Here is a 26,292-nt window from a genome sequence, read left to right as displayed (position 1 = left end):
TTAATTTGAAATGGGGTCACTTCACCCCATAAATATTTCATTTTTCTGTTCCTGTTGACTTTATGTCACATTCATATGTGATCTTAATCCAAAGATAAGTCAAAGATAGGTTAAAGATAAGCGAAGGGGATTGGAGAATATGGGGGGAAAAGCAGGATCAGGCTATTGAGTTGGATGATCTGCCATGATGATAATGAATATCGGAGCAGGCTGTAAGGGCTAAACGGCCTACTCCTGCTCTAATTTCCTATGTTTCTATCTCCTTTTATTCCTGTTTTAGTAGTGATGAGATGAAAAGGATCGTGTATCAGAAATCATGATTTCGAACCTTACCCAACATCCAGAGAAATATTTGAAATTTAGTGTTCTGTATTAACCTTCAGTTTCTTGATAACAATCTTGATGCAAGAGGATGTCTCAGTCAGGCAAATTTTGACACTCTGCCACACTTAACAATAACATGTAAACAGGTAATGCTTAAATCAGCAAATTGTGTTTCCTGAATGGTAAGAAATCACATTGTTTTGATGAACTACATTGGAACAGATTTTGTTCTTGTGACTTTGTTTTTTGATTCATATATAGTTTCAACATGACTCACGTAGGGCTCTGTAGACTTTTATTGCATGGAATATATTCGACTGCAAGACACGTAAATATCTTTTACAGAAGTGTTTTTCTTGGAATAAATTTGTGTTTTTAGTAATAACTTTTTTTTGTGTGGTTTCATCAAAGAATTAAGGGGCAGCATGGTGGCACAGTAGTTAGCACTGCTGCCTCATAGTGCCAGGAACCCAGGTTCAATTCCAGCCTTGGGTGTCTGTGTGGAGTTTGCACATTCGCCCCATGTCTGCATGGGTTCCCTCGGGGTGCTCCGGTTTCCTCTCACAGTCCAAAGATATGGTAGGTTAGGTGGATGGGCCATGCTAAATTGCCCCTTTGTGTCCCAAGATGTGCTGACTGGTGGATTGACTATGCTAAATTGCCCTTTAGTGTCCCAAGATGATAAGTTACGGCAATCAGCCATGATACAAAATGCGTGAGGTTATCAGGATAGGGCAAGGGAGGGAGTCTGGATAAGACATTCTGACAGAGAGTCAGTGCAGACTTGATGGGCCAAATAGCCTCCTTCTGCACTGTCAGTATTCTGTGTGATTTTTCTTCTTCCAAAGAGTGCTTACCGGATTTTGCAAATAGTGCTGTCAATTCTTGGAACATTTGGTTTGTAAATTTACAGAACATCACATCATAGTTTGAATTAAACTGAGAGGAAACAACTATTTCCTCCTTTTTTGGCCAGTAAGCACAAACCTCATGATGAGTCGGTGACAAGGGAACATGTATAAATTCTCTGCATTTTCTCAATGCTGATTTTATTTTACTGGAACCTCGATAGATCTTTGGTGAGAAGGAAAGCCCAGGTGAGAATTATATTTGCACGGTTCAGTGCAAACACCCAAGTCTCAATGTTTATGCTTTTCTAAACTTTTGAGATCATTAACTGACCTTCGGAACTTCAGTTTAGGATGAAGTTTCTGATATTAGTTGGTGCTGTGGCGTTGGCAAGTGCTGCCAGCTTCTCTCCTGAAGATTTGGAATGGCTCAATTGGAGAAAGAAGTTCGGTAAGTTATTTGGCTTACTTTGTTTAGTAAGTGTTGTGAAACATGTGCTGTGCCTGCTGCATTTGCAATGCATGTATCTAGTGAGCTGGAACTGCACTACAGCTGGGAATATTGTATTAAATATTTGAGCTTTTTTTATAGTTGTTAGTATATAATTACAAAATATTTTGGTGTTTTCTAACTTGGAGATGAAATTTGAGGGCTGTTTGGAGACAGAGGAATGTTTGAAGTTCAATTAGTCAGCTAAATATTTAAAGAAGCAAAATTGTGTTTGAAAAACAAGAAGGGATTTCAGAAAGAGGTTTCCACAAGATTAACATTCATGCCAGACAATGACTATTTTCAATGAGAGAGTCTAATCACATATATTTGACATTCAATGGCATTACCATCATAACAGCATGGGCAGCACAGTGGCACAGTGGTTAGGACGGCTGCTTCCCAGCGCCAGGGACCCAGGTTCGATTCTGACTTGGGCCATTTTTTTGCTGAGTCTGCACATTCTCCCTGTGTCTGCGTGGGTTTCTTCCGGGTACTCCGGTTTCCTCCCACAGTCTGAAAGACGCGCTGGTTAGGTGCATTGGCCATGCTAAGTTCTCCCTCAGTGTACCTGAACAGGTGTTGGAATGTGGCGACTAGGGGATTTTTGCAGTAACTTCATTGCAGTGTTAATATAAGCCTACTGTGACACTAATAAACAAACTTAATTGTTAGTCACCATTAACCATGAGCTTAATTAAACCAGCCACATAAATACTATAGATACAACTAGAGCAAGTTTACTGGATTTCAACACCCAACACAACCCAAAGCTTTCCATTTATTGAAGCATAAATTCAGCTCAGTGTGGATTACAAACATCACAGTGTTATTGTGATGCCAAGTAGTTACAAGATTATGAGTGGCATGAACAGAATGGATGGTCAGATACTCTTTCCTAGGGTAGAAAAGTCAAGTACTCGGGGACATAGGTTTAATGTGCATGGGGTAAAGTTTAGAGGAGATGTGCGAGGGAGGTTTTTTACACAGAGGTGGTGAATATCTGGAACTCACTGCCCAGGGAGGTGGTGGGAATAGGTATGAAAGTGGCATTTAAGGGGTAACTAGTCAAATACATGAATGGGATGGGAATGGAAGGATATGGATTCCGTAAGTGCATATTGTTTTAGTTTAGGCAGGCATCATGATCGGCACAGGCTTGGAGGGTCGAACGGCCTGTTCCTGTGCTGTACTATGCTTTGTTCTTTGTTCAGGTTCTCAGTCAGCCAATAACTGATAATGCTGGAAAATCTCATCAGGTGTAGGAAATCAGGGGTTATGGGGAAAAAGCAGGAGAATGGGGATGAGAAAAATATCAGCCATGATTGAATGGTGGAGCAGACTCGATGGGCCAAGTGGCCTCATTCTGCTCCTATGTCCTATGGTCTTTTGGTCTTATATTTCCTGATACTTAAATCTCACTGGTGAAGCAGATGCCCCGGCGATTGTGCTGTCCACTCAGGTCCCAGATGCCTTGGTTCTCTCACTGCACTGAGATCAGCAACCTTGTAGATAAGAGTGGACAGAGCCGCAGAGTGCATGGACAAATCCTATACCAGATGCTCTTAGATGCCCCATTGAGGCAAAACCTGTCTCATTAATTTATTTCATTCTGATTTTTCTGTGAATATTATTTTCAATTAATAAATAGTAACCATTTATAATGTGGTGAAATTTGTTATTCTGTTTTATTTTGGAGATATTTGATGTGTAGTATATTTCATATTGCTACACTTTTCACGTCCACGTGTCTATATTTCACATTGAAATTTAAACGTGTTTAATGCATTGGAGAAATGTTAATTGGCCGTGGATCAAAACTGGATCATTCTTCTAATTCAATTCAAAGTATCTCACCGAATTAGGCTTTACTCAGGAATTGAGAATGTTGTTCTTTAATTCAAGGTAAATCATATTTTTCTTCTGAGGAGGTAGCCCATCGTAAGGAGATCTGGCTGGCTAACCGGAAGATTGTTATGAAGCATAATGTACTGGCAGACCAGGGGCTCTTTACCTATAGATTGGGGATGAACATGTTTGCTGACCTGGTAATTCATTGTTTACTAGCTTCTTTATAGATACAATGCAACTTTAATGTTGGGGCGAAGTGATTTCTGTTTTGAAATCATAACTGGGGTGGCACGGTGACACTGCTGCCTCACAACGCCAGGGACTGGGTTCGATTCCTGGCTGGGGTCTGTGGGGAGTTTGCACATTCTCCTCCTGTCCACGTGGGTTTCCTCCTGGTGCTCCAGTTTCCTCTCACGATCCAAAGATATGCGAGTTAGGTGGATTGGCCATGCTAAACTGCTGCTTGGTATCAAGGGGACTAGCAAGGGTAAATGCATGGGGTTATGGGGGTAGGGCCTGGATAGGATTGTGGTCAGTGCAGACTTGATGGGTCAAACAGCCTGTAGGAATCTATGATTCTAAGCTTGGATTTGGGCCCTGACTTGTCTTCAAAGAGAAGGGTATAATACACATATGTAGTGATTCCAGTGCTCCATTGCCATGAGGAGGTGGTGGTGTAAAGGTGTTGCCACTGAACTAGCGATACAGTGACCAAGGCTAAAGCTCTGGAGACCAAGTTCCAAATCCCAGATGGTGAAATTTGAATTCAATAAAACAAAAAAAAATCTGGAATTAAAAGTCCAATGTCAACCGTAAAACCATGGTGACTAAAAACCCATCTGGTTCACTAATGTCCTTCAGGGACGGAAGTCTGCCATCCTTACCCAGTCTACCCTACATGTGACTCCAGATCCATAGCAAAGTGTTGTAGTCTCTTAAATGCCTCTGAAATGGTCTTGCAAGCCACACAGTTCAAGGGCAACTAGGGATGGTCAATAAATGCTAGCCCATCCAGTGATGCCCACATCCCATAATAAATTATTTTTTAAATTTAAAAGCCGTGGGATTTTTTTGAACCCCTTTGATATTTTACACTTGCATATACTGTCCTCACCAAATGTTTTACAGTCTCATTGGTGGGAGAGGCATGTTAACTCTCAATTCAAGTTCCATTCTGGTAATATGCATAAAATGTAATCTGGTGGTTACACCGTTCCTTCCACTTTGGTGGTGGCAAGTTACAGTTCACTCACTGAGCCCAGGCTGCTGTGGCAAAGTGTAGTCTGCAGCTACAGAGAGTGATGGGAGAGACACCAATGTTCTTTCTATCACGCAGCTGACCAGGAATCTCTCCCACCCTTATTGCCTGCCATTGGCCTTTAATGGAAAGATTCACTGGCCAATACCCAACCTGTTTGGCCACGTTATGAACATGCCTTCGTTGGCCATCAGTTCCTGAACCCAGAACTTCTGGCTCAGATGCAGAGATGTGACCCATTGCCAGACAAGATCTTCAAAGCTGCATACAAGGTTCTAATCAAATGTTCTTGCAATGAATTTTAGAAATCCCTTTTAAAAGCAAAATCCCTTTTGCTTTTCTATACCACTGTGCCAGAGTGGCACAGTGACACAGTGGTTAGCACTGCTGCCTCACAGCACTAGGGACCCGGGTTCAATTCCCAACTTGATAGTGTGAGCTTTTGCTGCAGCGCTCCAAAAGCTCGTACTACCAAATAAACCTGTTGGACTTTAACCTGGTGTTGTGAGACTGCTTACTGTGTCTACCCCAGTCCAACATGGCAACTCCGCATCATGTGTGGAGCTTGCACATTCTCCCCATGTCTGTGTGGGTTTCCTCCAGGTGCTCATTTCTTCCCACAGTCCGAAAGACATGCTGGTTAGGTGCATTGGCCATGCTAAATTTTCCCGCAGTGTACCCGAACAGGCACCAGGAATGTGGCAACTCGGGGATTTTTACAGTATCTTCATTGCAGTGTGAATGCAACCTACTTGTGACGAATAAATAAACATTACTTCATATGGAGTCACTCAATAAGAAAAACATTTTTATGGAGATGGTCACGAATCAATAGAATTTGTCTCTCACTCATGTTAAGTGATCTGACGAGTCTTAATTGTGAAGCTATTGCCTCATGCCCTAACCTATGAATACTAAAAGAGTTCACAGGTTAATCATTTTAATGACTTTTGTTTGCAGAAAAATGAAGAATATAAAAAAATGGTACTTGGCAACTGCTTGCGAAACACCACTGCCACAAAGTTTACACCAGACACTTCTCTGTCCTTGAAGAACATTAGCTTCCCAGATCGTGTGGACTGGCGGGATAAAGGCTATGTAACCCCTGTGAAAGACCAGCAGCAATGTGGTTCCTGTTGGGCATTCAGTGCTGTAAGTCTGATGTATAAGTTGTACAGTCATATATAAAGGTGAAAATTGCTTGGCCAGAGTAAAGCACTACATCCTGGTCCATTGAACATGACTAATGTAAATCTTTGGCTTAACTGAAGGAGGAAGTAGTAACTAAACTTTGGCTAAAATTATTTAAACTTTGTCATCAAATTCTGCAGCTGCGAAATCAGTGTTGGGTGTGGTTGTGTAAAAATTCCAAATTTGCGTATTGCAAGGCTCTGCAGTTAAGCATCTTGAAGTGCTTTCAGCATTAAAGAAAAGATAATAGTTAGGATTAGGACGAGGCCATTTGGCCCCTCAAGCCAGCTTCACTATTCAATAAGGTAATGGTCAGAATTTTATCTTTGTCCAGCTCCCCCTGGGTGTTATGCGAAGGGTGGGGTGAAATTACATGGAGGGAATTGCCTTCAGGTTCCTGCCTTGACCTGGTGCAATTTTGCACTGGGTCGGATAGGCCTCGGTTGGGAAGCCTGCCCTTGACCTAGTTAATTTTCTTATGGGGCCACTAAAAGGTCATTTCCTGCCCAGCCTGATGGGTGAATATGGTTTGCGGTAGAGAAGGCCAAAAAAGAATAAAGTTCAACCTCAGGAGGGAAGGGGGATGCGGGGCAGCTCTTCAGAAGACCATTCCTGAGTCGAGGAGCCCATCCCTTAATGTGATCTCTAAACCTCCCTGCCCCACCCTCTCATAAGAACATAAGAAATAGGAGCAGGAGTAGGCCAACTAGCCCTTCGAGCCTGCCCCGCCATTCAATAAGATCATGGCTGATCTGTCGTGGCTCAGTTCCACATTCCCGCCCTCTCCCCATAACCCTTAATCCCCTCTCTCATCAAAAACCCATCAACCCGCGTCTTAAAAATATTCAGCGAGGCAGCCTCCACCACTTCAACGGGCAGAGAATTCCAGAGATTCACCACCCTTTGAGTGAAGAAGTTCCTCCTCAACTCTGTTCTAAACCACCCCCCCTTTATCTTGAGGCTGTGCCCCCTAGTCCTACTATCCTTTCTGAGCGGGAAGAGTCTCTCCACCTCTATCCTATCCATCCCATTCATCATCTTATACGTCTCAATGAGATCTCCCCTCATTCTTCTAAACTCTAACGAGTACAAGCCTAATCTATTCAGCCTCTCCTCATAGCTCAACCCCCTCAACTCCGGTATGAGCCTAGTAAACCTCCTCTGCACTCCCTCCAAGGCTAAAATATCCTTGCGTAAGTACGGCGCCCAAAACTGCACACAGTACTCCAGCTGCGGCCTCACCAATGCCCTATACAGCCGCAGCAAGACCTCCCTACTTTTATATTCAATCCCCCTCGCGATGAAGGCCAGCATCCCATTCGCCTTCCTGACCACCTGCTGCACCTGCAAGCTGGGTTTTTGCGACTCATGCACAAGGACCCCGAGGTCCCTCTGCACCGTCGCCTGCTGCAGTTTTTCTCCACGTAAGTAATAATCCTTCCTACCATTATTCCTACCAAAGTGGACCACCTTGCACTTGCCAACATTAAATTCCATTTGCCATTTCCTGGCCCATTCGCCCAGCCTATCTAGATCCTTCTGTAGACTCTCCACACCCTCCGCACAATTTGCCTTTCCACCAATTTTGGTGTCATCAGCAAATTTCGACACCCTACACTTGGTTCCCTCCTCCAGATCATCTATATAAATGGTAAAAAGCTGAGGCCCCAGCACCGACCCCTGGGGCACTCCACTAGTCACCATCCGCCAATCCGAATAGCACCCATTGACCCCCACTCTCTGCCTCCTATTTGACAACCAGTCCTCTATCCACGCTAACACCCTACCCTCAATTCCATGCCCCCTGACCTTCTGTAATAACCTCTTGTGAGGTACCTTGTCAAACGCCTTCTGAAAATCCAGAAAGACCACATCCACCGGCTCTCCTCTATCCACTGCCCTAGACACATCCTCATAGAATTCCAGTAAATTTGTCAGACACGACTTTCCTTTAATGAAACCGTGCTGTGTCTGCTCTAGCAAGCAGTTCCCCTCAAGATACCTCGCTATTTCCTCCTTGATGACAGATTCTAACATTTTACCTACAACAGACGTTAAACTAACAGGCCTATAATTCCCCGCCTTTTGCCTGGCACCCTTCTTAAACAACGGCGTAACATTAGCCGTTTTCCAATCTTCCAGCACTTCCCCGGAATCCAGCGACGTCTGGAAAATAACCACCAAGGCATCCACTATCACCTCCGCCATTTCTTCCAGGACCCTCAGATGTATTCCATCCGGTCCTGGTGACTTGTCCACAATCAGCCCCTCCAGTCTGTCGAGCACCACCTCTCTAGTAACAGTAATGTCATCGAGACCCTCCAGTCCTACCACCTTTCCATCTCTAACGTCCGGCAAATTATTCACGTCCTCCTCCGTGAAGACCGAAACAAAAAAGTTATTCAAGACCTCCGCCATATCCCCATCCCCTACCACTAAGTCCCCCTTCTCATCCTCTAAGGGACCAACGTTCACCCTAGCCAGCCTCTTCCTTTTTATATATTTATAAAAACTCTTGCTATCCTTTTTTATATTAAGCGCTAGCCCAGCTTCATAGTTTCTCCTACCCTCCTTTATCAACTTCTTTGTCAATCTTTGTTGACATTTAAACCTCTCCCAATCCTCTTCTCGCCCAGTACTCTTAGCTACTCTAAACGCCTCCGCTTTTAATTTAACACTTTCCTTCACCTCCTTCGTTATCCACGGCTTATTACCTCTCCTCCTATGGTCCTTTTTGACCATCGGAATAAATTTCCGCTGAGCACCAAGAAAGATCTTCTTAAAGATCCTCCACTGCTCCTCAGCAGACCTACCTTCCAAAGCGCTTCCCCAGTCCACATTCGCCAATTCTTCTCTCATCCTACCGTACTCCCCTCTGTTCAAACAAAGGACGCGTGTCCAGGAACCCACTGTCTCCTCCTCCATCTGCACCAGAAACTCCACCATACAATGATCACTCTCCCCAAGAGGATCCTTCACCACAAGTTCCCTAATTCTACCCGCCTCACCTCATTACATAGCACCAGATCCAAGATAGCTCGCTCCCTCGTCGGCTCCAACATACACTGTTCGAGGAAACTATCCTGGCAGCATTCCAAGGACTCCTCCTTGAGCCCACCACGTCCAACATGGGTCGACCAATCAATATGCAGATTGAAATCCCCCATAACCACGGCCGTCCCATTCCTGCACGCCGCACTTATTTGTGCGTTAACAGCCCGCCCCACCTCCAGATCATTATTGGGGGGCCTATAGACGACACCCACCAGCGTCTTCCTCCCTTTGCTGTTCCTAATCTCTACCCACAACGATTCCACCTTCTGCTCCTTGGCTCCAATATCATCCCTCGCTACCATCCTGATGCTATCCTTAATCAGCAGAGCTACGCCCCCCCCCTTTTCCCTCCTGTCTATCCTTCCTAAACACTTGATCTCTCCCCCAGCCTAACCCGCAAGACCCCAATCACCCCTTTCCCCCCTCCACGCTCCCAAAGATTTGCTGGGACCCCTGCTGCTTACCTGTCTTCTGGGTCCCAGGAATTAGTTATGGTTAGGATCGAGATTAACCAATTGTTAGCTAACCAATTCTATATCCATGCTAATATGTTACCCCCATGCCATGAATTCTTATTTTGTGAAAGAATTTTTGATCTGACATCTTGTCAAATACCTTTTGGAAATCCAAGTACACCACATCTACAGATTCTCCTTTATCCAGATTAATTTTACTTCCTTAGTAAAAACAATTGCCCTCTCACAAAGCTATGTAGACTCTGACTGATTTGCTTTTGATTCTCTAAATGTCCTGCTATTACCACCTTAATAATGGATTCTAGTGTCTTCCCAATTACAGACATTAAGCTAACTGGCCTATAGTTTTCCTGTTTTGTGTCCTCCTTCTTTCTTTAATGGAGGTTTAAAGGTTAAAGTTTATTTATTGGTGTCACAAGTCAGCTTACATCAACTCTGCAATGAAGTTACTGTCTTTTACATAGTAATTTTTCAATCTGCTGTGACCTTTCCAGAATCTAGGAAGTGTTGTAAAATCACAACCACTGCATCTATTAACCTTGCAGCCACTTCTAAGATTTTAGAATGGAAGCTGTCCAGTCTAGGGACTATGTCCACTTTAATTCTAATGATTTTCATAATACCTTTTCCCTAGTGATTATGATTGTTTTAGAATCTTCTTTCTTGTTTACCACTTTGTTTTGTGTCTTCCATAGTAAAGACAAACAAAAAACATCCATTCAAAGCTCCTACCATTTCCTTGTTCCCCATTATTAAATCTTCAATCTCACCATCTGAGGGACCAGCATTTATTTTAGTTACTCCCCTCCTTTCTAAATACTTAATAGAAGCTCTTCCTAGTCTATTACGAGCTAAATTGCACTCACACTCCAATTTCTCCCTCCTTTTTGTCTTTTTAATCGTTCTTTTGCTAATTTCTGTCCAATCTTCTGACTTAAAAGTTAAAATTTATTTATTAGCAAGGCTTACATTAACACTGCAATGAAATTACTGTGAAATTCTCCTAGTCGCCACACTCTGGTCCCTTTTTGAGTCAATGCACCTAACCAGCACACCTTTCAGACTGTGGAAGGGAAATGGAGCACCCGGAGGGAACCCACACAGACACAGGAAGAACCTGCAAACTCCACACAGACAGTGACCCAAGCCTGGAATTGAACCCAGGTCCCTAGTGCTGTGAGGCAGCAGTGCTAACCACTGTGCCATCGTGCCACCTTACTGACCTTCCCAGTACTGTACACTTTGTTTTTCAGTTTGATACTACCTATAATTTTCTTAGTTAGCTATAGCTGCTCAATCTTTCTTCTTCTTTCTTTCTCAATGAGGAATATCTTTGCTGGGAATTATGGAATATTTACTTAACTTTTCTCTACTGTCCTACTATTTGACCTAGTTTCCCATTTCACTTTTTCCAACTCTATTCTCATATCCTTGTATTTGTCCTTATTTAAGTTTGAGTTACTAGTCTTTGTCCCACACTTCTCGCCCTTCATTTGTTCAAACTGAATGCAGAATTCAATTATATTATGATCACTGCTACTGGATTCTTCTTTATGTTAAAGCAATTAATTAATCTTCCACTTTGCACTATCAGGTGGAGAAAAGTCAATCCTCTTGTTGGCACTAGAACATGCTGCTCTAAGAAATTGTCCTAAAAAACATCAATGAACATATCTTCCAGGCTACATTTACTGATGTGATTCAGTCAACCTATGTGTAGAATAAAATTACCCATGATTACTGCTGTGCCTTTCTTGCTTGCTCCTGTTACTTCTTGCTTTATACCTCGTCCTACAGTGTAGCTACTGACAGGAGACATATTAGCCACTCCCACAAGAGAATTCTCACCTTTGCTAATTCTTATCGCTACCAAATTTGATTTTATATTTTGATCTTTTGAACTAAGGTCATCCCTCACTAACAGAGCTAATCCTAGGTTCTTGTCCTTCCAAAATTTTAAATACCCATGTACATTAAGGTATTAGTCTTGGTCACCTTGCAACTGCATATCTATGATGGCTATTAGATCATGCATATTTATATTTGAGCTGACAATTCATCTATCATGAACAAGTGTCTATAGTGGTCTTGCATAAAGCAGCTTATAGCATGTTTTATTTTGTACAAATAAGCCTATAGCATGTTTAGCAGTGATATTAACTTCTTGATGCTTCTATAGTTTTAATGGTTAGAATTTTGCCATCCCGTCCACCAGGGAAATTAGAGCAAGTGAGGGGCGGACATTGAAAGATCCATTGACCTCAGGTGGGATTTTCCAGTTTTGGGGCAAGCGAGACTGGAAATTCGCCCAGTGTCTCTCCTGAGGGAGGAACTGATTGTTCATTCTTAGATGAATTTTGATTCTTAGCTGAAGCTTTCTGTGTTATTTTTGATGTTTTGATCTTTTGCCTGTATTTAATTGGGTGGTTGATTTCTAACAGACAGGGTCTTTGGAAGGACAGCACTTTCGGAAGACTGGAAAATTAGTCTCTCTGAGTGAACAGCAGCTTGTCGACTGCTCAACTGGTTATGGAAATGAAGGCTGTGACGGAGGACTCATGGATTATGCATTTAAATATATAATTGCCAATGGAGGAGTTGACACTGAAGAATCATATCCATATACAGCACAGGTTAGCCAAGATAACCTTGATAAAGTATTCCATGTTAAGTTAGTGCTTTAACGCAAATAGGCACAACCTCTCAAATACATATAAAATCTCAAATGAGAGCCAAATATTAATGTAAAAATGGCATGGTGGCACAGTAGTTAGGGCATTGCGGTGGCACAGTGGTTAGCCCTGCTGCCTTCCAGTGCTAGGGACCCGGGTTCCATTCCAGCCTCAGGTCACTGTCTGTGTGGAGTTTGCACGTTCTCCGCATGTCTGCATGGGTATCCTCCGGGTCCTCCGGTTTCCTCCCACAGTCCAAAGATGTGCAACTTAGATAGAGTGACCATGCTAAATTGCTCTTTAGTATCCAAAGATGTGCAGGTTAGGTGGATCGGCCATGGTTGACTAAAAAATTCCCCTTTAGCGTCCCAAGATGTGTAGGTTAGATGGATTAGCCATGGCAAATATGTGGGTCATAGTTTTAGGGTCATTGGGAATGCCTGGGTAAGATACTTTGGCAGAGAGTTGTTGCAGACACAATGGGCTGAATGGCCTTCTTCTGCACTGTAGGGGTTTCTATGAAGAAAAGACACTGTCTGATATCATCTTATCTGTGTTTTTTGTTACCATGTTCTCAAATACTAAGCGCAATAACCAGCACAGCAACAGTGAAAAATTAGTATTATTGGAATGAAGTGCACATAACACCTTAAAACAAAGAATAAATTAAGTAGATTTTTAATGGTCTTTTACATCAGCATATTGGATTTGAAACATTTACAATGAGCTAATCACTTTACATCACCCAACATGGGTGCCACAGTAGTACAGTGTTTAGCATTGCTACCTCACAACATCAGGGATGCAGATTCAATATCACTCTTGGGTCACTGTCTGTGTTGAGTTTGCACATTCCTCCCATGAATGCGCGGGTTTCCTCCGGGTGCGCCAGGTTCCTCCCACACTCTGAAAACGTGTGGGTTAGTTTGATTGGCCATACTAAATCGCCCCTTGGTGTCAAAAGGAACCAGAGGAAATATGTAGGGTTATGGGGATAGGCCCTATATGGGATTGTTCTTGGTGTGGTCTCGATGGACTGAATGGCCTCTTTCTGCACTGTGGGGATTCTATGATTCTATGAACACGTTTAAAGAATTGATCTTCTTTGAGGGTGAGGCAAAAGAACATTTTTTTTCTGTGAATTGCAACTGATTTGCTCCCCAGTCCATTCTGTTCCTGTCAGTCACAGGAATATCAAATTGCTTGATGCAAGGATATCAAGATCCTTCTATGATCCAGGTCATTGTTTGTACAATGACATTGAAGATGTGACTAATCACAGCCATTAAGTGCTCCAGTGACAATGATGGAGCGATTGACCTCAGCATTCTTGGATTATAAGGGGTTATCATTTTCCTAAACAAGTGACTGTGGCTGAATGAACTGGTATCCAATAACTTGCCATTTAAGCAGCGCATCATTTTCTTTGAATTTTTATTTCACACAAGCAGTTTTATCACTGAGGTAGGGAAACATTGGGTTCACGTTCCACTCCAGGACTTATTGGCCATGCAAGGAGCATTTCTGATAAGGTGCTAAATAAAGGGTTAACAAATGGAAATGCCAAATTATGACATAAATTATGACATACCTCCAACATCAATGAGGCATGTGTCACACTCTCAAGAAAGAGAGAGGTTCAGATCATGTGTAGGAGCAATGTGCCTACTCTGTATCCTGTTTAGATGTGGGACTAAAAAAACAAGTGTTACCAGATACCAGATTCTGTCTACAATCTGTCCCGTGCATCAAATCCAAGGTAGAAGAACGTAAGAACAGATTCAAAAGGTAGCCTGCCAATCTGTCCAACATTTCCCCATTATTTGCCAAAGGAAGAGAAAGTTTGTGCAGAGATACCAAACAAATTACTGTCTTACACTTTTCCCCAATTCTCATTTTTTCCTCACCCTCGAAGTTAGTTTAATTTGATCTCAGGCTGCAGGTGATGCTGAAAACACTCCATTTATTGGTTACTCTAGTTGCACTGGGAAAGGTAGGCCTTCTTCTGGACTTGCTCGGCCAAATGGCCTGATTCTATCCTGTAAATGTTTATACAGCTGCTGCAGTCCTCATGGAGTCGGTGCTCCCACAATAATAATGGACACGCTGTAGGTGTGTAAATACAAAGTATATTTAATCAGAAACATCTAGGTAAATGTATTTTTTTATCATGCGGCACGGTGGCAGAGTGGTTAGCACTACTGCCTCACAGCGCCAGGGACTTGGGTTCAATTCTGGCCACGTTCTTCCTGTGTCTGCATGGGTTCCCTCCAGGTGCTCCGGTTTCCTCCCACAGCCCAAAGATGTGCCGGTTAGGTTGTTTGTCCACCTTAAATTGACCCTAGTGTCAGGGGAACTAGCAGTGGGCTACCAGGACATGGGGTTACGGGAATAGGGTATGGGTGGGATTGTAGTTGGTGCCTCCTTCCACACTATAGGGATTCTATGATTCTACCTCTAAAGAAGATATTGGAATTTCTAAATTTGTTAATACCAAATTTGGAGATGTGGCACACAGTAAGGATGATACCAGTCTCCTGCAACGGGACATAGGGAGGCGAAAAGAATGGGCAGACAAGTGGCAGATAGAATTTAATACAGAGAAATGTAAGGTAATGCATTTTGGCAAAAGGATAGGGAGAGGAAATATAGATTAATGATAAGGGACAGAGGGACCCGGAGGTTCATGTACATTGATCTTTGGAGGTGGCAAGAGTGTATTGAGACAATTATTAGCAAAGAACATAAGAACATAAGAAATAGGAGCAGGAGTAGGCCAACTAGCCCTTCGAGCCTGCCCCGCCATTCAATAAGATCATAGCTGATCTGTCGTGGCTCAGTTCCACATTCCTGCCCTCTCCCCATAACCCTTAATCCCCTCTCTTATCAAAAACCCATCAACCCGCGTCTTAAAAATATTTAGCGTGGCAGCCTCCACCACTTCAACGGGCAGAGAATTCCAGAGATTCACCACCCTTTGAGTGAAGAAGTTCCTCCTCAACTCCGTTCTAAACCGCCCCCCCTTTATCTTGAGGCTATGCCCCCTAGTCCTACTGTCCTTTCTGAGCGGGAAGAGTCTCTCCACCTCTAACCTATCCATCCCATTCATCATCTTATATGTCTCAATGAGATCTCCCCTCATTCTTCTAAACTCTAACGAGTATAAGCCTAGTTTATTCAGCCTCTCCTCATAGCTCAACCCCCTCAACTCCGGCATCAGCTTAGTAAACCTCCGATGCACTCCCTCCAAGGCCAAAATATCCTTGCGTAAGTATGGCGCCCAAAACTGCACACAGTACTCCAGCTGCGGCCTCACCAATACCCTATATAGCCGCAGCAAGACCTCCCTACTTTTATATTCAATCCCCCTCGCTATGAAGGCCAGCATCCCATTCGCCTTCCTGACCACCTGCTGCACCTGCAAGCTGGGTTTTTGCGACTCATGCACAAGGACCCCGAGGTCCCTCTGCACCGTCGCCTGCTGCAGTTTTTCGCCACGTAAGTAATAATCCTTCATACCATTATTCCTACCAAAGTGAACCACCTCGCACTTGCCAACATTAAATTCCATTTGCCAGTTCCTGGCCCATTCGCCCAGCCTATCTAGATCCTTCTGTAGACTCTCCCCACCCTCCGCGCAATTTGCCGTTCCACCAATCTTGGTGTCATCAGCAAATTTCAACACCATACACTCGGTTCCCTCCTCCAGATCATCTATATAAATGGTAAATAGCTGAGGCCCCAGCACCGACCCCTGGGGCACTCCACTAGTCACCAACCGCCAATCCGAATAGCACCCATTGACCCCCACTCTCTGCCTCCTATTTGACAACCAGTCCTCTATCCACGCTAACACCCTACCCCCAACTCCATGCCCCCTGACCTTCTGTAATAACCTCTTGTGAGATACCTTGTCAAACGCCTTCTGAAAATCAAGAAAGACCACATCCACCGGCTCTCCTCTATCTACCGCCATAGACACATCCTCATAGAACTCCAGTAAATTTGTCAGACACGACTTCCCTTTAACGAAACTGTGCTGCTTCTGCTCTATCAAGCAATTCCCCTCAAGATGCCTCGTTATTTCCTCCTTGATGATGGATTCTAACATTTTACCTACAACAGACGTTAAACTAACCGGCCTATAATTCTCTGCCTTTTGCCTGGCACCCTTCTTAAACAATGGCGTAACATTAGCCGCTTTCCAATCTTCCGGCACTTCCCCGGAATCCAGCGACATCTGGAAAATAACCACCAAGCACACGGGATATTTAGCTTCATAAAGAGACGTTGAACACAAAAACAGGACATGTTGTGCTGAATCTGGTCACAACTAGAGTAATGCATCTCATTCTGGTCACCAGACTGTAGGGAGGATGTTGAAAAGTTGCAGAGGTTTACCAGAATGGTTTTGGGGGGAAGAGATTTTAACTGCAAGATTAGGTTGGAGAAACCGGTGTTGTCCGCCTTGGGGATATGGAAATTAAAAGATTTGGTAGAGGTTATGGCAGATTTGGAAAGGATAGACAAAGAAAAGGTCTCCCCATTAGTTAATAGAGCAAGAATTGGATGACACATTCATGGTTTTGGGCCAGAGATGTGGGCAAGATGTTGGGAAGAATTTCTTAAACAACCGGTAATGATGAGGGCTTTAGAAGCAGGCACAATGATTGATTTTAAGAGAAAACCTAGATGTTAACTTGAGAATGAAGTTGTCTGTCTTCAAAGGTGGTATGCAGAAATAGGGGTGACTGGCTTGCTCTCGAAAGAGCCAGCATGGAGTCAATGGGCCTAACGGCCTCCTTTTGTATCATTATGACTCGACCCTAAGAAAGCAGAATGGCATAGTTGCAAGTGATGTCTGTCAAAAGGGGCACATCTGGTCTAAATAGCTAACCTATTACAACAGTAAACTTCATTTCAAAGGCTCAATGTAAAAGAAAATAATTTGAATAATTGAAGAGTGGTTCTTCTCACAGGCAGTGGTTAAGAATTCCCCTTATGAATAAATATGTATTTTACTTTTTCACTGAGGCTTCAGCCAGCAAAGAATCATATCACATTCTGAAAGATCTTCTATGTATAAAATTGTGATTAAATTCAATCTTTCAGCTAAATGTAGTCACTAGTTGTTTCTGTTCCAGAATGTAAAACTGCATCTAATTAACACCCACATAATGGGGCTTTTCTGCATTCTATCAGAGCATAATACTGGCCACACTAATCCACACTGTTCTCTTTCCAAAGTACCAGATGTGACCAATGTGCCAAGTACTGTTAAAATGTGTAATATCATCACTTTCAATTCACAACACTAATGGAACTAACCAAGATGATATAATTTGGCGAGAATATTATTAAATATGTAAAATTCAATTTTATTTCATAACACAAACTGTGCCGGACTTCAGCACAATTACCCCTGTCATTTTTATCCCATTTATTCAGGATGGACCCTGCAGCTTCAATCCAGAAACTGTTGGCGCAACTTGTAATGGATATATTGACCTTCCCAAGGGAAGTGAGGATTATTTACAGATGGCAGTGGCCAAGAATGGGCCAATCTCTGTTGGCATTGATGCTGGTCTACCATCATTCCAGCTGTATTCCTCAGGTAGATATCTGTGATAATCCCCGGGACCTGCATGGGGAAATTACTAATTGACCTCCCCTGAGGACTCATTGAATATGAGCTCCCTGGTAGTTGGTGATTACCTTGCCAGGTGGAGCTCATATATTGAGCCCTGTATAAAGCAGGGCCTGGAGTGGGTCCATTGTTGTATTGTTCTGTTTGGGACCTGTTTGTGTTCATCACAGGGTTGTGGTTTCGCTTTGCTTTATTTTTGCAGTAAGGTACCACTCCTTACAACCACCTCCTGGAGTTATTGGCCAGAGTTTTACCGCCCTGCCCGCCACAGGAATCGATGTAGGAAAGGGGCAGACAGTGGAAAGGTCCATTGACCTCAGGCAGGATTTTACGGTCTTGGGATGAGTGAGGTCATAAAATCCCATCCATTATATCTAAATGGAATATATTTCTGTACCTATTTGTATGGTTCAATTTTATGATTTACCACCCATGGCAAAAACTTTTGCTCCATATATATTTGGAATGTGGGTGCAGTCAGAGATCAGTGCATTGGATTTTTGACCTATACACAATATAATGGACAAAAATTCTCAGCAGTCACTCCTGCCGAACAAAACTACATCCTGAGGCAATGGAGTGAATATTTTTGCCCTATTATCAAAGGAACATAGTCATCACTAGATGTAAGAGGAGCAAGGTTTATAAACTGTCGCTTAGTAGCCCAGATATTTAGTATTGCTGATAGAAAGACATGTTGCCAAAGCTTTTCATCTTGTACTCATCAGAACAAATGCAAGAACATCAAATTTCACACCATCATCACATGTTGTACTACAGAAGGAAAGGGTGTTGATTGGCCAAGAGGTTGCAATTGTGAAAGCAAATGGGGAACTATAGACTCCCCAAGTTCCTTCATAATTCACCAAAGACACAAGGCTTGAAACTATTCCTTTTGTTTGCTGAGTATGGGTCCCTGTGTATGAATGTATGTTGCTTGTAACAAGTGTAAAGAGAATAAACGAGCTGTATCCATTTTTTGCTCAGATCAGATTATTACAGATCACTTTTTAACAATGTAAGTGTTTGTTGAATAACGTGAATTACTTATCTCAGGTTTTCAGACATCTTAAACAGGGAATTTGTAAGTTTACAAATCCTTTGTGATTTCTAAGCTCTATTATTGGGAAAAACATTGGTATCTTTGTTTCAACTAAATGCAGGAGTCTATGATGAACCATCGTGCAGCAGTGAAGATCTTGATCATGGTGTTCTAGTTGTTGGATATGGAACATTATATGGAAGTGATTATTGGTTGGTTAAAAACAGGTAAGACCATAGACCAACGTCTTGCAAATATTATATAAAATCCATAAAATTTATTCAACCCTGCTGCTGTTAGTCCATGTAGTGTTAGGGTGGAATAGTCCCAAGTGTCAGACTGGAAACCGGTGTGTTTCTCCCCAGAGAAACAGGCAAGTTTTGCCTCCCGATCCTCCCACACTTTGCTATTTTAAAGGAGGGAGGGCATGTTTTGGGCCATCATCTTGAGGAGTGGGGCTAAATATGCTGGCAAGCCCAAGTCCACAGAGGTACTGCCGCTAATTTAAATAAGCCTTGATCTCAAATCAGTGTTAAAAACCACCCCCCCCCCGCCCCCAATCTAGCATCAGGCTCTCTATTAGCCCCTCCACACGTGAAGCAAATCCCCACTATGGGGTAATCTACAGTCCCCCTGCAGTAGATGCAGCCAGGGTACCAAGCACTGTCCAGCCATGTCCCTGACCACCCAGGGGTTACACCGGCCTGCAAACCCCCAGCGTGACCATCTCAACTGCTCTCCGTTTTTGCGGATCAGCTCTGGCCAGCGTGATGTAATGCCAGCAGGTGGGAACATAAGGGCCAGCCACTCACGTTCCGTCACTACTGCAAGCAAAGATGGAGAATGTGGCGCTCAGCCAGATCTCTGTTCGTTGTAATGAGACCAGAGAATCTCACTGGTGCGAATGGCTGGAAAATTCTGGCCATGATGTTTCTGGAAGATACGGCGCTAGGCCAGTTTTGAATGTGTAAGCATATTTAAAGGAACGGCAACCAGACTCACGACCTCACTGGGTGTGAATCTGATGATGTTGTCAGTCAGGGGCAGGGGAAATCTCATTCTGGGATCTTCCTGGCGCAAATCCCATCATGGTCTTCTCATGAGAGTTCCCATCCATAACGGGATTAGTGCCTGCATCGACCAGAGCTGGAAAAACAGGGGCCGGAGCTGGCCCCTAAAACCGGAGAGCAGTTGAGATGGTCACACCGGGGTCTTGCAGGCCGGTGTAACCCCTGGGTGGTCAGTGACATGGCTGGATAGTGCTGGCACCCTGGCTGCACCTACTAGAGGGGCCCGTAGATGACCCTATAGTGGGGATTTGCTTCACGTGTGGAGGGGCTAGTAGAGAGGCCTCTGTTCTCTTACTCTTCACACAATGTTGGCATTTGGCAATGATTCTTCTTCATTATAAATGAAGAGACCATTTGTATTGTTCATTTATATTGGCAGAATGAAGTAGATAACTAAAATTAGTGGGATTAATCACTGAGGTGACATTTTCCACTCTTTATTCCAATAAGGTAATGACAAGAAATCCTTTATCTACCAGTTTGAGTTTTGTACACTAAATGTAGAAATAAGGGTAAAACTATTCTCTCTGATGTCACCCACCAATAAAGATCTGCTTGGCAACAAACAGACACTTGGAAACAGTTTCAAATAATAAATTCTAAGAGTTCATTTTCTCCCCTTTCATTTCTTTAAATATTTCCTCTTCCAGGATCAGTGTTTGTATTATTTTTGACATTGCTACTATGCACTGCACCATCTGTCTGCTTTCTCCCACCCACTGACTTCTGTAGTAGCAATCACAGTGGAATTCCAGGGGATATTTCATCATTTGGGATCCCTCTTCGCAGTCACTGTTGACAGAATTTGTTTGGCTCACTTCTGCAAAATATTTTGCGGCTCTGAGCCGATTGAGCCACGTTCAAGCAGGCCGTGATTCACTGGCTCCTGATGGGAAAGCTTTCTCTGGGGCCATTAGACAATGTGTGTGCCTTTGCCTGTCGATTGGGACCGAGTGGTCACATGATTACGTGATGACGCGGCTACAAAAGAGGTCACGTGTTTGGAGTGCAGGGCAGAATGTTGAAGTGGCTGCTAAACTAGTGAATAAACTACTGTTCATTATAAGTCCTTGTTGCCCGTGATTCAAGGACCCAACACATTTACATTTTGACTAATTTTGACTAATTGACTGGGGATTCCAGTCAATGGGTTAGATAAAGTTTAAGAAGCTACCTCTTGACTTGAGTCTCTTAGTTGCTGGCTTTATATTTCCAGAATATTGAAAGGCCTAGATAGATTCGATGTGGGGAAGATGTTTCCATGAGTAGGCAAGACTAGGCTCCGAGGGTACAGCCTGAGAATAAAGGGACAAACTTTTAGAACTGAGATGAGGAGGAATTTCTCCAGATGGTGGTGAATCTTTGGAATTCATTGCCACAGAAGGCTGTGGAGGCCAGATCACCAAGTGTATTTAAGACAGAGATAGATACATCCTTGATTGACAAGAGGGTCAAAGATTACAGCTAAAAGGTGGGAGAATGGGGTTGAGAAACTTATTAGCCATGAATGAATGGTGGAACAGGCTCAGTGGGCCGAATGGCTTAATTCTGCTCCTATATCTTTTGTTTTTAAGCCACAAGTGTTCATGTTGCAGTCCCTGTCAGGCTTAATTTAAACGTGAATCTTTCTATATTGTTACATCCAACTTTCTGCCACCCAGATTTCTCAGTCTTATGTCAAATGGACTCCAGCGGTTCAAGAAGGTAGCTCAACACCACCTTCTGAAGGGCAATTAGGGGTGGGTAATAATAATGCTGGCCTAGCCAGTGACACCCCCATCCCATGATAATTAAAAAAAGAAATTGGAGATGAAAATCAAAGTTAATCATGTAATCATAGAGAATCCCTACAGTGCAGAAGGAGGCCATTCTGCCCATCAAGGCTGCACTGATAACAATCCCACCTGGGCCCTATTCCCGTATCTCCATGTATTTACTCTGTTAACCCTCCTTGACACTAAGGGGAAATTTAGTATAGCCAATCAACACAACCTGCACGTCTTTGGACTGTGGGAGGAAACCTGAGCATCTGGAGGAAACCCACGCAGACACGGGGAGAATGTGCAGCCTCCACAGGGACAGTCACGCAAGGAATCGAACCCGGGCCCCTGCCATTGTGAGGCAGCAGTGCTAACCACTGTGCCAAGGCAAGAAAATCACCTCCATGGACTAGAAGAGGAAAGAGAAGAATATTTAAAGGAAAACAAGTTTATTTCGTGGTTCAGTTTAATGTGCTTCTCAGTCACTCATTTGACAGTACACAGTGCAACATCAACAAAATAATGTTAACACAAGCTTCTGCTCAATGGACTGTGGAAGTCGGAATCTAGTGCAATAAAAGGTTTAACACGATGGCATGAAATTTCTTTGTCTTCTATCTTAACATAGGTATTTATATAATTCGAATCATAGAATAATTCTGTTACATGTGTTAAATATTCATTGGCTAATAATGCCCTGTATAATTTGAGGTCTTTTTATGTAAAAACAGGAGAAATTTGAGCTGGAATCAGCTATTTGTTGATGCTGATTTTAACATTTCTAAATATTCATTTCATGATTATTTTTGTCAGCTGGGGTACATCCTGGGGTGACAAAGGATATATTTACATGTCAAGGAACAAGGATAATCAATGTGGAATTGCATCGCTTGCCAGCTTCCCTTTGGTGTAAGTCTAATTATTTGTTTTGCCTTGTCAAATTTATTTCAAAGTGAATTGTGTGCTGAATTCATGCACCAGACAACATGAGATAAATCAGTGATGTGTGGTGATGTGGGGTTGGAGCCTGGTAGAAATTGTTTGGTGTTTGCTTCTTCTTCAGATGTAAAATTAGCACAATGATCTGTACATTAGCAGTGGAAAGTCCACAATAAATCCATGGTGGCACAGTGGTTAGCACTGCTGCCTCACAGTGTCAGGGACCTGGGTTCAATTCCTGCCTTGGGTCACTGTCTGTGGGGAGTTTGCACATTCTTCCTCTGTACGAGTGGGTTTCTTCCCACAGTACAAAGATATGCAGGTTAGGTGGATTGGACATGCTAAATTGACCCTTAGTGTCAGGGAACTAGCAGGATAAATATGTGGGGTTATGGGAATAAGGCCTGGGTGAGATTGTGATTGGTGCACACTTGATGGGCTGAAAGGCCTCCTTCTGCACTGTAGGGATTCAATCTGCTTTTGGGCAACTGCTAAATTTGTCCTGTACATTTTTTAGGTGATGCAGGTGACTGCCTAAATCAAAAAAACTAAGCCCTTTTTTTATTCATTCAAGGGATATGAGCATTATTGCCCATTTGTTGCTCATCTCTAATGACCATTGAGAAGGTAATTGGGAGCCTTCTTCCTGAACATGTTGGTATGTCCATAGTGCTCTTGTGGGGGAAGTTCTAGGATTTTGACCTGTGACACTGTAGTCCCTTTTTGACAAGTAAATCTGTCCTGAAGTGAGGAGGTCAAAGGTATACCCAGGCTTGGTCTCAATCTGGCTCTATATAATTGCAGTAAGACACTTTCACTGCTGCACTCAAATTCTCTTACAATGAAGGCCAACGTACTATTTGCGTTCCTCATTGCTTGCTGTACCTACATGTTGGATTTCAACGACTTATGAACAAGGACACCTAGGTCCTTTGTGACATAAACATTTTCCAATCTTTCACCATAAATACTCAGTGAGATTGAAGATTTGAAAATTTACATAACAAAACTAAAAAGGCTATTTGCTTCTCAAAAAATCTGCATAGAATGTTTGAAAAACAGAGATCATGCAGGGTCAGATGACAGCAGGCATCAAGAGCTGGTACACTTTTCAGTTTGAAATGCAGTTTATTTTAAGGCAGTTATCAGAAGTCACATAGAAGGTATATTTTATTGACTGATATTATTTCCTGCTCATTCAGGTTTCAATGCCCTTTGACAGACTCATATTTGTGACCAAGAATTCACATTTTAGTATTTGAACATTATTAATGCAATTTTAAAAAAATGTTCATTTCGGACAGCACGGTGGCACAGTGGTTAGCACTGCTGCCTCACAGCGTTCGATTCCTGGCTCAGGTCACTGCCTCTGTGGAGTTTTTCACATTCTCCCTGCTTCTGCGTGGGTTTCCTCCAGGTGCTCCGGTTTCCTCCCACACTCCAAAGCTGTGCAGGTCAGGTTGATTGGCCACTCTAAATTGTCCCTTAGTGTCAGGGGGATTAGCAGTATAATATGTGGGGCTAAGGGGGTAGGGCCTGGGTAGAATTGTTGCCGGTGCAGGCTTGATGGGCCAAATGGCCTCCTTTTGCACTGTAGAGATTCAATGATCTATTCAATGTAGAGCCTTTCATGAGCTGAGCATGTCTTTATACCTTTTCTGAAATACTACTGCAATGTAAGAAATGCGGCAGCCAATTTGCGCACAGCAAACTCCCACAAAGAGCAACGTGATAATGACCTGATCATCTGTTTCAAATTGATTGAAGGAGAACATAGACCCAGGGATAGTCCAAAGGTCATGCTGGTTAGGTGCATTGGCTATGCTAAATCCCCTCTTAGTGTACCCGGACAGGTGTTGGAGTGTGGCGACTAGCGGATTTTTACAATAACTTCATTGTAGTGTTAATGTAACCCTACTTGTGACAATAATCAATAAGCTTAAACTTAAATAACTCTCATGCTCTTCAAAATAGCGCCATGGGATCTTTTATGTCCATCTGTGAGGGCAGACTGGGCCTCAGTTTAATGTCTTACTTGAAAAACAGCACCTTTAACTGTGTAGCATTCTCTCAGCACTCGGGTGGAGAGACAGCCTCGATTTATGCGCTCAAGTTCTGGACTGGGACTTGAACCCACATTAAATGTTAATGAGAAAATTGAATGTCAAGAGAAAAAGTTAGATATTTGTTTATTAGTCCGAAATAAGGCTTACATTCACACTGCAATGAAGTTACTGTGAAATTCCCCTAGTCGCCACACTCCAGCACATCTTTCTGAATGTGGGAGGAAACCGGAGCACCCAGTGGAAACCCACGCAGACATGGGGAGAACATGCAAACTCCACACAGACAGTGACCCAAGCCAGGAATTGAACACAGGTCTCTGGTGCTGTGAAGCAGCAGTGCTAACCACTATAGATGTGATATATCAAACAATAAAGGGTAAAAGTAAAAATATTATGGCCAGAATCACCATGCAAGGCTCTTTGTGTATCCTACTTCTGAGTTGCTGTTACTCTGCACCAATCTTAAACTTCTCTATTTTCATTCACAGATACTGAAATTCTCACCATCCCGAAACAAGTGGCTCTGGTGGGCACCAGAGAATATGAATAAAAAGCATTAGGTTACATATATTTTTGAACCCAATCACTTTCAATGAGTAATATAATGAATTACATTTATGGATAGATTTCCTTTTGTAAATTTAATTTTTCACTAACAGTGACACTGAAAAGACTAAACGGTGTAATTTGTAACATGTATAGAACATAGAACATAGAACATAGAACATTACAGCGCAGAACAGGCCCTTCGGCCCACGATGTTGCGCCGACCAGTTACAAAAACAATGACCCACTAGCCTATACCAATCCCTTTTCGTCCATAAACCTATCCAGAGATCTCTTAAACGCCCCCAAACTAGACGCATCTACAACTGCAGCAGGCAGGGCATTCCAATCCCTCACCACCCGCTGGGTAAAGAACCTACCCCTGACATCCGTCCTGTAGCTACCCCCCCTTAATTTAAAGTCATGCCCCCTCGTGCTAGCTTTCTCCATCCGAGGAAAAAGGCTATCACTATCCACCCTATCTAAACCCCTAATCATCTTATATGTTTCAATAAGATCCCCTCTTAGCCGCCTTCTTCCCAACGAAAACAACCCTAGATCCCTCAGTCTCTCCTCATAGGACCTCCCCACCATACCAGGCAACATCCTAGTAAACCTCCTCTGCACCCTCTCCAACGCCTCCACATCCTTCTTGTAATGCGGGGACCAGAACTGCACACAGTACTCCAAGTGCGGCCGCACTAGAGTAGTGTACAGTTGCAACATTACACTGCGACTCCTAAATTCAATCCCCCTACCAATAAACGCCAAGACACCGTACGCCTTCTTGACAACCTTATCTACTTGATTCCCAACTTTCAGGGATCTATGTACACACACACCTAGATCCCTCTGTTCATCCACACTATTCAAAGTCCTCCCGTTAGCCCTATACTCGACACATCTGTTGCTCCTACCAAAGTGAATTACCTCACACTTCTCCGCATTAAATTCCATCCGCCACCTCTCGGCCCAGCTCTGCAACCTATCTAAGTCTCCCTGCAGACTATGACACCCTTCCTCACAATCTACCACACCTCCAACTTTGGTGTCATCAG

General features: G+C 43.2%; 1 protein-coding gene across 1 annotated transcript; it reads left to right on the top strand.

Moving 5' to 3' along the window:
* The first annotated feature begins 1,327 nt into the window (after positions 1-1,327).
* Positions 1,328-25,388, top strand: ctsl.1 (cathepsin L.1). The gene is made up of 9 exons (XM_080211729.1): positions 1,328-1,421; positions 1,521-1,623; positions 3,568-3,710; positions 5,732-5,923; positions 11,934-12,125; positions 17,613-17,778; positions 18,975-19,080; positions 22,497-22,592; positions 25,177-25,388. Exons 1-9 carry the CDS (start codon positions 1,365-1,367, stop codon positions 25,181-25,183), a joined length of 1,062 nt encoding a protein of 353 aa, XP_080067855.1. The 5' UTR covers positions 1,328-1,364; the 3' UTR covers positions 25,184-25,388.
* The last annotated feature ends 904 nt before the right edge of the window (positions 25,389-26,292 follow it).

Source organism: Carcharhinus amblyrhynchos, chromosome 24 (assembly GCF_965287045.1).
Source record: "Carcharhinus amblyrhynchos chromosome 24, sCarAmb.v2.hapA, whole genome shotgun sequence".
Lineage (NCBI taxonomy): Eukaryota > Metazoa > Chordata > Chondrichthyes > Carcharhiniformes > Carcharhinidae > Carcharhinus > Carcharhinus amblyrhynchos.
This window is presented reverse-complemented; position numbering and strand designations above follow the sequence as displayed.